This window comes from Nerophis ophidion, linkage group LG11, assembly GCF_033978795.1.
Source record: "Nerophis ophidion isolate RoL-2023_Sa linkage group LG11, RoL_Noph_v1.0, whole genome shotgun sequence".
Classification (NCBI taxonomy): domain Eukaryota; kingdom Metazoa; phylum Chordata; class Actinopteri; order Syngnathiformes; family Syngnathidae; genus Nerophis; species Nerophis ophidion.
Genome location: NC_084621.1, coordinates 8,595,834 through 8,608,333, shown reverse-complemented (window position 1 = coordinate 8,608,333; position 12,500 = coordinate 8,595,834). Strand labels below are relative to the sequence as shown.

The 12,500-nt window shown below is 38.5% G+C and overlaps 1 protein-coding gene across 1 annotated transcript; it reads left to right on the top strand.

Moving 5' to 3' along the window:
• Positions 1–3,944: 3,944 nt before the first annotated feature.
• Positions 3,945–8,339, top strand: apoc4 (apolipoprotein C-IV). Its single transcript, XM_061914688.1, has 4 exons — positions 3,945–4,033; positions 4,129–4,170; positions 4,242–4,326; positions 8,093–8,339. The coding sequence occupies exons 2-4, from the start codon at positions 4,131–4,133 to the stop codon at positions 8,280–8,282; spliced, it is 315 nt and encodes a 104-aa protein (XP_061770672.1). The 5' UTR covers positions 3,945–4,033; positions 4,129–4,130; the 3' UTR covers positions 8,283–8,339.
• Positions 8,340–12,500: the final 4,161 nt, after the last annotated feature.

Sequence of the window (12,500 nt, the reverse complement as noted above, 5' to 3'; positions counted from 1 at the left end):
AAAAACTAATGATAAATGTATGCATCCGGTTATATCTCACTTCCTATATTTTTGGGGGAATATTTGTGTCATAAGAGTTACTTGATTCATGAAAAAATTAATAAATGTTATGCATATGTATTCAGTTGTAAACATTCATTCACTTTCTTCTTTCCTTCAAGGCTCTAAACTTTACTGCTGCCGGTATTTTTTTCTGTATTTTTATTGTAATATTTTTCAGAATGTGTTTGTTCTATTTTTGGCCAAAGTAAGACTAAGAAAACAATCTTAAGTTTTCTTAATTTTTTAGTTTTAACGCCATGACTTTAATAGTCCGGCCCGTGCGTGCACAGATTTTCCTCCATGCCGCCCCTCAGCTAAAATGAGTTTGACACCCCTGGTCTATAGTGTGTTTTTGTTTTTGTTGTGCCTTACAATGTTAATACTGTAAGTATTGTACTTATTAAGCAACAGCTGTTTGATTGTGACGTGCATCTTGTGAATTTTACAAAAAAATTTGGAGGTGTTGAAATCAGCATATAAAACCGCTAATGCTAATCAGTAGCATTTCAATAGCAACTGCAGTATATGTTAGCATCAAGCTAGTGCATTATTGGAAAAGTGGAGTCTTAACTTCCATTGGATCATTTTTTGTGGGTCCATTTTTGTTATTGAAAATTGCAACATTATGAATCAGCTCTCAGTGCTGCTGGAGTGATAGCCAAATGTCGAAGTTTAACAGGGCGTGATGTCAACAAAGATGTCGAAACATGTAAACATTGGATTTGACGTAAATTGGTGGCCGCGGCAAGCAAATTGATTTTTTTTACAGGCCTGCAACACATTCTGCAGAAATTTGCCATGATGAACATATGTGCAAATTTCTTGCAAGATAAAGACGTTTTTTAAGTGTGCTGTAGGCCTTAAAAAAAGTTCTACTTGGATGGGTCTTTATTGTCATTGCAGGAGTTCAACAAAACTTTGTTTTCAGCACAAACCCGTTGGAGATTAGACAAACAGTGTACAGCGTTACAGAACAAGGCGCCACTTAAAAGATGGGGAAAAAGGTAAACGCTGGGGTGAAAAAATACAATCAAGACTGGGCTTCTAAGGGGGCCCAGTCTGGAGTGGGAAAAAACCTCCACAGCAAATCACATATACATATTACAACGTACATCTGGAGATATCTAGCAACATAGGGGGAGGGAGTGGGGGGCCATGGTGGCAGGCCGCAGCTCTCAGGCGCTGCCTATCCTTCCATCACCCCTATGGGATTTGGGTCGAGGGCGTTGGATTGGAGTAATAGTAATGATTAGAATACGAGTGAATTAATTAGAAATTATATATTGCATGTAGTAATATTTCACAAATTTGCTTTGTTACCTAGAACACAGAGCTAGGATTTGAATATTTTGTTCAGACAGTTTAGCACATATTTTTCCGGTGAGGGTCATATATATATATATATATATATATATATATATATATATATATATATATATATATATATATATACACATATACATATATATATATATATATATATATACATACATACACATATACATATATATATATATATATATATATATATACATACATATATATATATATATATATATATATACATACATACATATACATAAATACATATATATATACATATATATATACATATATATATATATATATATATACATATATATATATATATATATATATATATATGACCCTCACCGGAAAAGTGTAGACATGATGGCAAAATTAACAAAATCCTGCATTAGTTTCACCTTCATACAAATCTGCATCACAATTTAACAAGTTAGTCTTTGTCCCACCGCTATTACTTGACTAGCTTCTTGTGTAATCCTGTTAACAAAACTAACTGCAACAAAGGCATAACCTCCTTGCACAATTAATAAGCTCCAAGAAAGATGTCCCACACGCAACATTCCCTTTAATCAAACAAACAACTCCTTCCCCCGTGTGTGTTTACACAGCTGTGGGATGAGGATCGTTTGACGAGATCAAATTGATTTTTTATTCCTTTCGCCGAGCGTGGACTCTGCCCACAGGACTGCCTGGCTGGGCTGAACCTGTTTATCACATGGACGCCGTGCCTTCTTTAAATGTCCTATCTGTCCTGCTCAATCACAGACTTTGACTGGTCCACAAACACATCAGCGTCTGCCAAACAGGCTGAGATAGAAGAAACTTTTCTCTTATCATTGCGATAAAAGTTCACTTTGGTTTTTGTATATTCCCCTCAAACATTCTGATTCCAGGACATAAAGAACAGTTACATTTTATTTGCGAGGTTTTCTTAGTTTTACGCAAGGTTTTATGCTGCCAATTCCAATCAATCCTGAGTGAATGTATCAATTGAGAGTGATATTGACAGATGAACAACTTTGACACAATATTCAAACTGGTTCCTTATTCTCTATTATGACATGTAACTTTTGGAAGTCAAAAGTACAAACCCCGTTTCCATATGAGTTGGGAAATTGTGTTAGATGTAAATATAAACAGAATACAATGATTTGCAAATCCTTTTCAAGCCATATTCAGTTGAATATGCTACAAAGACAACATATTTGATGTTCAAACTCATAAACATTTTGTAAATAATCATTAACTTTAGAATTTGATGCCAGCAACACGTGACAAAGAAGTTGGGAAAGGTGGCAGTAAATACTGATAAAGTTGAGGAATGCTCATCAAACACTTATTTGGAACATCCCACAGGTGTGCAGGCTAATTGGGAACAGGTGGGTGCCATATTTGAAATGGTTTAAGTGCAGCGGTTTTTTGAAGGCTGATAAAATCAAAACCATAGCAGTAATTAAAACCCTTTCATCAACTTTTAATCAGAAGGGTTCAATCTCTCGCCTGTGGTAGTTTGAAGCCGACACGACAAACGCGCTCAGAGGAGATAATGTTTGAAAAAAGGTGACCGGTTTTTACAAAACTTTTGTTTTGAAGGGAGAATTTCAAACTTCCTGTTGATTTTTGCTGGGGGTTGACAATATATGAAATGTAGGTATAAGGGAGACCTACATAGAGGTTTTTGTTTTTATGTCTCTACGACATTCCTACTGGAAGTTACAGGCAGTTTTGTCTGTGTTTTCTTCCTAGAAGCAGTTTTGTCTGTGTTTTATTCCTAGGGGGCCCAAGAGCGCAATTTTGCGTTTTGGGGTTAGGTTTTTTGATTAGATCGCAATTTTTGCAAGTCCTGATGTGTCTGTCCAGTTTGGTGAGTTTTGAATCATGTTAAGGGGGTCAAATTACAGCTCAAAGAGGCAAAGGTGAGTGTTTTTACAAAACTTTTGTTTTGAAGGGGGAATTGCAAACTTTCTGTTGATTTTTTCTGAAGGATGTCAGTGTATGAAATATAGTTCTAAGTGAGACCTACATAGAGGTTTTTGTTTCATGTCGCTACGACATTCCTACTGGAAGTTACGGGCAGTTTTGTCCGTGTTTTCTTCCTATAGCGCAATTTTTAGTTTTGAGGTTAGGTTTTTTGATTAAATTGCAATGTTGGCCAGTCCTGATGTGTGTGTCAAATTTGGTGAGTTTTGAAGCATGTTAAGGGGGTCAAATTACAGCTCAAAGCTGCAGAATAATAATAAAGAAAGAATAAAATGCTAGAAATTCAATAGGGTCCTCTGTCCCAAAGAGACATTCGGTCCCTAAAAAACACTCATCATTATGGAGTGGTGCGTGTAGAATTTTGAGGACAAAAATGAAATAATTCAATTTTGAAATAAGGCTATAACAAAATATGGAAAAGGTGCTGTGAAGACTTTACGGTTGCACTGTATAAAAAAGTAAAAACTACTGAAATATTCAAATACTGCACCTACGTGTACAGAGTTAGGCAAAAGAAAGGGTGAAAACCCCCCCAGCAAATAGAAACAAACAGAAAAGTCATGCGATGGTGATCAATGTACAACCTTTTGGCTTATACAAATAAAATGGATCACTAACACTCATTTCATTCAACTTGCGTTGGCCGAAGCAGCTGAGAGAAAACAAACAAACAAAAAAAAAAGGTATTCCAGCGTTACTTCTTGTCACTACTTTATGTGAATGTGCATTCAAAAATAATGAAGTGAAAAATACAAATGGCCTTTTTTGTCTTTTGTTAGATGTGCTTGCATGTCATCACTCTCATTCTACTCATTCAAGGTATGTTTTTCTATTTATGTATTTTCTATTTAACATGCTTATTAACTATCAAACTTGCCCTTTATCATCAGCATGTGGGCCGCTTTGGGCTCAGACACCAGTCCCAGGCCAACCCGACTCTCCAGGAATCCTGCAAAGCCTGAAGGAAACAGCTCGGTATTTCCTTTAATTGCAGTCGTGGTCAAAAGTTTACATACACTTGTAAAGAACATAATGTCATGCCTGTCTTGAGTTTCCAGTCATTTCTACAACTCTTATTTTTTTATTCAAAAAAAAACATTCATAAGTTTGGTTATTTTATGAATTCATTTTGGGTCTACTGAAAATGTGAGCAAATCTGCTGGGTCGAAAGTAGGGATGCACCGATTAATCGGTAACCGAATATATTTGGCCGAATATGGCAAAAAAAAGCCACGTTCGGCCTTCGGTGGAATGAGTTAAAAACAAGGCCGAATAGTGGCGTGTGACGCAATTTTTTGACGCGGTGACGCAATCAACCAACGTGCAGTGACGTTGGGATATGTTGTGTACCTGTATAAGTGTATGAGGTTACAAGCACACACTTATTGAGATTTACTTGAGCCTTCTGATTACATTATTAGCCTGTTGTGTAGGCTACCTGTATAAGTGTATGAGGTTACAAGCACACACTTAATTGAGATTTACTTGAGCCTTCTGTTTACATTATTAGCATATCTACTGTGGCTAAGCAGACTTTTGCCAAAAGGACAATAATTCATTTGTTGTGGGTTCATCCACTTTAATGCACTTTATTTTTTGGGGGAATGCATGTTTTGTTTGAAGGCCTAATATAAATGAAAAACTGTGCTTTTTTTGAAAAGCAAAGGCTACTGGAATATTTAAAAAATGTCAATATTCAATAAAAAATTACTTTATGTGAAAAACGTGTAAATATTTATTCTCGGCTATTTATGCAATATGAAAAAAATTGTGAAAAACTGCATTCAGTATTCGGTATTTGGCCTTCGGCCAAGCGTTTAAATTTTATCCGGCTTCGGCCACAAATTTTCATTTCGGTGCATCCCTAGTCAAAAGTATACATACAGCAATGTGAATATTTGGAAAGTTTCACTGCAATAAGGCGCTTTTGGTAGCCATCCACAAGCTTCTGGTTCAATTTTTGACCACTCCTCTTGACAAAATTGGTGCAGTTAATTAAGTAATCCTCCTTTTTCATTGTGGACTTGTTTCTTCAGCATTGTCCACACATTTAAGTCAGGACTTTGGGAAGGCCAATCTAAAACATTAATTCTAGCCATTCCTTTACCATTTTTTACGTGTTTTTTTGGAGGTCATTGTCCTGTTGGAACACCCAACTGTGCCCAAGACCCAATGTCCTGAAGAATTTGGAGGTAATCTTCCTGTTTCATTGTCCCATTTACTCTCTGTAAAGCACCAGTTCCCTTGGCAGCGAAACAGGCCCAGAGCATAATACTACCACCATGCTTGACGGTAGGATTGGTGTTCCTGGGATTAAAGGCCTCACCTTTTCTCCTCCAAACATAAAGCTGGGTATTGTGGCCAAACAGCTCAATTCTTGTTTAATGTGACCACAGAACTTTCCTCCAAAAGGTCTTATCTTTGGCCATGTGATGTCACATCAATCATTGAGCTGTACCACAATACCCAGCAATATGTTTGGAGGAGAATAGAATAGAATATATCTTTATTGTCATTGTACTATGAAATTGTATGTAAAACTAATTTAGTGCAAATTCATAACACACAAAAACAAAAGAACATAGATAAATACATAAAAATACCAAGCATACAGCTCACATGCAGTCATTATTGTCATCTTATGTTCAGCGACACTATTGCTCTCAGGTAAAAAGTGTTCTTAAATCGGTTTGTCCAGCATTTTGTTGTTCTGTATCTCCTGCCTGAAGGCATCAGTTCAAAAAGTTTAGAGAAAAAGAAAAAGTGGGTGCTTTAATCCCAGGAATACCATGCCTACCGTCAAGCCACTTCTCCAAAGTGGGCTGGCTCAGCGTGGAGGACAGAGTAGAACAACTTGCACTGAGCCTAGTCTATAAAATCCGCTACACCTCCTTGATATCGAAGTACATGTCAAACTACTTCCTTAACGTAAATGACTGCCATAACCACAACACCAGGGGGAGCTCCACAAACCACGTTAAACCCAGATTTCGATCTAACAAAGGTCTTAACTCATTCTCTTTCTATGCCACATCAATGTGGAATGCACTCCCAACAGGTATAAAAGTAAGTGCATCTCTATATTCCTTCAAAAGCGCTCTAAAACAACACCTCCAGGCAACTTCAACACTTTACTAATACCCTCCTCCATTCACATCCCATCTCACCGGATTATAAACAACTCAAATGTACTTCTAATGTATATACTTGTTCTTATGCTATGTGAACTCACTATGTTCTCTGCTGGCTGTACATATCCTACTAAATAAGACCTACACTGTTTCAATGTCCACATTTCACTGTTGATGCAATTGTTGATGACTGAAGTACTGATATCAACCAAAGCTCCTCATCCCACCCCCCGGACTGTAAATATTGTAAATAATTCAATATACATACTATGATGATTAACTTGTGTGATGACTGTATTATGTTGATAGTATATATTTGTACCATGAATTGATTAACGTGGACCCCAAATTGAAAAACGTATTGGGGTGTTACCATTTAGTGGTCAATTGTACGGAATATGTACTGTACTGTGCAATCTACTAATAAAAGTATCAATCAATCAATAAAAGCATGGTGGTGGTAGTATTATGCTCTGGGCCTGTTTTGCTGCCAACTGGTGCTTTACAGAGAGTAAATGGGACAATGAAACAGGAGGGTTACCTCCAAATTCTTCAGGACGACCTAAAATCATCAGACCGGAGGTTGGGTCTTGGCCGCAGTTGGGTGTTCCAACAGGACAATGACCACCAAAAAAACATGTCAAAAGTGGTAAAGGAACGGCTGAATCAGGCTAGAATGAAAGTTTTGAAATTGCCGTCCCGAAGCCCTGACTTAAACGTGTGGACAATGCTGAAGAAACAAGTCCATGTCATAAAACCAACAAATTTAGCTGAACTGCACCAATTTTGTCAAGAGGAGTGGTCAAAAATTCAAGCAGAAGCTTGTGGATGGCTACCAAAAACGCCTTTTTGCAGTGAAACTTGCCAAGGTACATGTAACCAAACAGGCTTCACGGTGGCAGAGGGGTTAGTGCGTCTGCCTCACAATACGAAGGTCCTGCAGTCCTGGGTTCAAATCCAGGCTCGGGATCTTTCTGTGTGGAGTTTGCATGTTCTCCCCGTGAATGCGTGGGTTCCCTCCGGGTACTCCGGCTTCCAAAGACATGCACCTGGGGATAGGTTGATTGGCCACACTAAATGGTCCCTAGTGTGTGAATGTGAGTGTGAATGTTGTCTGTCTATCTGTGTTGGCCCTGCGATGAGGTGGCGACTTGTCCAGGGTGTACCCCGCCTTCCGCCCGATTGTAGCTGAGATAGGCGCTAGCGCCCCCCGCGACCCCAAAAGGGAATAAGCGGTAGAAAATGGATGGATGTAACCAAACATTGCTGTATGTATACTTTTGACCTAGCAGATTTGGTCACATTTTCAGTAGAGCCATAATAAATTCATAAAAGAACCAAACTTCATGAATGTTTTTTGACACCAACAAGTATGTGCTCCAATTTCTCTGTCACAAAAAAATAAGAGTTGTAGAAATAATTGGAAACTCAAGACAGCCATGACATTACGTTCTTTACAAAGGTATGTAAACTTTTGACCACGACTGTACACCCGCACACATGTCCCACATCCTAGTTAATCATTGCATCTGTTCTGTGTGTTTTTTTGTTAATATTGAAGTTGTGGTTCTGTGTACATTGTTACTCATGTGTACTTGCACATCCCACAGTGCAGCCAGAGCTAAAGTCCAGAGTGTGATGGGGGTGATGACGGACTATGTGGGCGCCTACTATGAAGACCACGTCCAGCCGGTGACTGACAGCTACAGGGAATGGGCCTCAGGGATCCAGCATTCTTTGAGCGAGAAGATGCAACGCACCTTTATGTCCTTCATGGCTACGAACACGACTGCCGCATGACTTATTGCACAATAAATGTAACATCTACAAGTCGGTTGTCTTTTTTCCATTTGTGCACTACAGAAACATTTAAGGTCATTGAAACTAACTTTAAATAAAAACTTTATAACTGAAAGGAAAATACGGGTTTGATCTTGTAGTTGTCAGGACAACTATCAAAATAGTGGCCTCACAGACATCCGTGTCATACCACTGTGTTGCAACATCACCGCCCCCGCCTTCTTACGGCAGTCTCGCTCTGTCCACCTGTACAAATCAATGTGACAGTGATGTGTTTGATGCAGAAATCGCTCATTTTTGTGGTTGTCAAGAATAGTTTCGATTTGTAGCACACTTATATATAACTTATATATTCTGGATGTTGTTGATAAATGGCTTTCGCGTTGCATAGTAGAGCTTTAACTTGCACTTACAGACATAGCCACCAACTGTATTTAGTGACAGTGGTTTTCTGAAGAGTTCCTGAGCCCATGTGGTGATATCCTTTAGAGATTGATGTCGGTTTTTGATACAATGCTGTCTGAGGGATCGAAGGTCACGGTCATTCAATGCCGCTTACGTGGAGTGATTTCTCCAGATTCTCTGAACCTTTTGATGATATTATGGAGTGTAGATGTTGAAATCCCTACATTTCTTGCAATTGCACTTTGAGAAACGTTGTTCTTAAACTGTTTGACTATTTGTTCACGCAGTTGTGGACAAAGGGGTGTACCTCGCCCCATCCTTTCTTGTGAAAGACTGAGCATTTTTTGGGAAGCTGTTTTTATACCCAATCATGGCACCCACCTGTTCCCAATTAGCCTGCACACCTGTGGGATGTTCCAAATAAGTGTTTAATGTGCATTCCTCAACTTTATCAGTATTTATTGCCACCTTTTCCAACTTTTTTGTCACGTGTTGCTGGAATCAAATTCTGAAGTTAATGATTATTTGCAAATAAAAAAATGTTTCAGTTTGGACATCAAATATGTTGTCTTTGTAGCATATTCAACTGAATATGGCTTGAAAAGGATTTGCAAATCATTGTATTCTGTTTATATTTACATCTAACACAATTTCCCAACTCATATGAAAACAAGGTTTGTAATTGAACAGTGTTTATGTTGTGTACAAGGCGTATTTATAATATGTTGTGCAAAGGAACTTTCATAATCTTTGGAAGCTCATTTTGTATTTGACATTGTTTATAGGGTTAGGGGCAATAAGTGTTCAACTTCAGCCTAAACCCTTTCAGTCTGCAACATTTTCAATTTATGAACCGTTTACAAACTCCGTTTCCACATGAGTTGGGAAATTGTGTTAGATGTAAATATAAACAGAATACAATGATTTGCAAATCCTTTTCAACCCATATTCAGTTGAATATGCTACAAAGACAACATATTTGATGTTCAAACTGATAAACTTTATTTTTTTGCAAATAATCATTAACCTTACAATTTGATGCCAGCAACATGTGACGAAGAAGTTGGGAAAGGTGGCAATAAATACTGATAAAGTTGAGGAATGCTCATCAAACACTTATTTGGAACATCCCACAGGTGTGCAGGCTAATTGGGAACAGGTGGGTGCCATGATTGGGTATAAAAACAGCTTCCCAAAAAATGCTCAGTCTTTCACAAGAAAGGATGGGGCGAGGTACACCCCTTTGTCCACAACTGCGTGAGCAAATAGTCAAACAGTTTAAGAACAACGTTTCTCACAAGTGAAATTGCAAGAAATTTAGGGATTTCAACATCTACGCTCCATAATATCATCAAAACGTTCAGGGAATCTGGAGAAATCACTCCACGTAAGCGGCATGGCCGGAAACCAACATTGAATGACCATGACCTTCCATCCCTCAGACGGCACTGTATCACCACATGGGCTCAGGAACACTTCAGAAAACCACTGTCACTAAATACAGTTGGTCGCTACATCTGTAAGTGCAAGTTAAAGCTCTACTATGCAAAGCCAAAGCCATTTATCAACAACATCCAGATATGCCGCCGGCTTCTCTGGGCCCGAGATCATCTAAGATGGACTGATGCAAAGTGGAAAAGTGTTCTGTGGTCTGCCGATTCCACATTTCAAATTGTTTTTGGAAACTGTGGACGTCGGGTCATCCGGACCAAAGGGGAAACGAACCACCTAGACTGTTATCGACACAAAGTTCAAAAGCCAGCATCTGTGATGGTATGGGGGTGCATTAGTGCAGTGGTTCTCAACCTTTTTTCAGTGATGTACCCCCTGTGAGCATTTTTTTAATTCAAGTACCCCCTAATCAGCGCAAAGCATTTTTGGTTGAAAAAAAGAGATAAAGAAGTAAAATACAGCACTATGTCATCAGTTTCTGATTTATTAAATTGTATAACAGTGCAAAATATTGCTCATTTGTAGTGGTCTTTCTTGAACTATTTGGAAAAAAAGATATTACAAATAACTAAAAACTTGTTTAAAAATAAACAAGTGATTCAATTATAAATAAAGATTTCTCCACCTAGAAGTAATCATCAACTTAAAGTGCCCTCTTTGGGGATTGTAATAGAGATCCATCTGGATTCATCAACTTCATTCTAAACATTTCTTCACAAAAAAATAAATCTTAACATCAATATTTATGGAACATATCCACAAAAAATCTAGCTGTCAACACTGAATATTGTATTGTTGCATTTCTTTTCACAGTTTATGAACTTACATTCATATTTTGTTGAAGAATTATTCAATTAATACCGTATTTCCTTGAATTGCCGCCGGGGCGCTAATTAATTTAAAACCTCTTCTCACTCCTGCGCTTATTCAAAGCATGCGGTAAAAGTAAGCAGGCGCTAATCATTTTAAAACCTCTTCTCACCCCTGGGCTTACCAATGGCATGCAGTATAAAATTGAGTGTGATAGACAAAAAAATGTTTTTTAATTCTTCTGCGTCCGCGGCCCGGTGGTTGGGGACCTTTTACACTGATGGTTGTGATACAAACAACTTTAAAACTCTTACTCTGTGAACCCACACCAAGCACATTTCTGGAGAGCATTGGCTCTGTGGCACATTATAAACGCAGCATGGGGATTACCCATAATGCCGTGCATCCGTGACTCTTGGCTGTATTATACACGCGCCCCCAACCCCGCCCACCTCAACCAACGCACGGAGAAGAAGGGGGGGTTTGGTGCCAGCGAGTGTATGGTGTAGCCAGGAGTCGTGGATGCATTACATTCTGGATAAGTGTTATGTTGCGTTTATAATGTGTTACACAGCCAATGTTCTCCAGAAATGTGTTTGGTGTGGGTTCACAGAGTGTGGCACATATTATTAAGAGTGTTACATTTGTTTATATCACAACCGTTAGTGTGATCTGTATGGCTGCGGAACAAGACCCCTGGTTTACACACAGTAAAAGCAAAAAAAAACTAATCTGCCATTTTGAGAAAGACGGCAGGGAAGCGTCACAAATTTGACCCGGCAGTAAAAGTAAGCATGCACTTATTAATTTGGGGAGCCAGTTTTACCCGGCAGTGATTCAAGGCAGGCGCATGTTACCTGCCCGGCGGCTATTCAAGAACATACGGTATGTTTATAAAGGATTTTTGATGTGTTGCTATTTTTGGAATATTTTTTAAAAAATCTCAAGTACCCCTTGGCATACCTTCAAGTACCCCCAGGGATACACGTACCCCCATTTGAGAACCACTGGTCTATGGTATAGTAGTATGGTATCACTGTTGAAGTGTAGACAATGACTGCCTGAAGATGACAGACAGCTTGATGTTTGATCCGGCCAATCCGTGAGGCGTCTAGTTAGTACATTATGTCTATGAGTGGACCTGCCAGTACAGTTGTTAGCACTAGCTTCCGTGCTAATCCTAATCTTTAGAGTCAATTACTTTTAAGGATGATGCTAGAACACATTAGGTAAAACATATTTTAATGCAGTTTCAAATAACATGAGTCTTTGGCACATTTTAGACATGTATCAAATCTGATCTACCAATGCAATTATGCAACTGTGCTTTAAACATGTTTGAGGAGTACATTGGCCTTGAAAGGTAAAAAAGGAGCCACAACTAAACTAGACTAAAAGGAAGGGTTCGGGGGTACCATGAATTACCAATCAAACAAATCGTTCCAGGCTTTAAATAACTGTAATTTAAGGCAGGGGTTCTCAAATGGGGGTAAGTGTACCCCTGGGGGTACTTGAAGGTATGCCAACGGGTACGTGAGATTTTTTAAAAAA

What these genes read in the sequence shown, in the direction of transcription:
- apoc4 (XM_061914688.1), top strand. Translation starts at nt 4,131, where the DNA reads ATGTGCTTGCATGTCATCACTCTCATTCTACTCATTCAAG. An exon ending in TCTCATTCTACTCATTCAAG is followed by an intron (nt 4,171 to 4,241) that starts GTATGTTTTTCT and finishes CTTTATCATCAG; the next exon opens with CATGTGGGCCGCTTTGGGCT. An exon ending in AGCCTGAAGGAAACAGCTCG is followed by an intron (nt 4,327 to 8,092) that starts GTATTTCCTTTA and finishes CACATCCCACAG; the next exon opens with TGCAGCCAGAGCTAAAGTCC.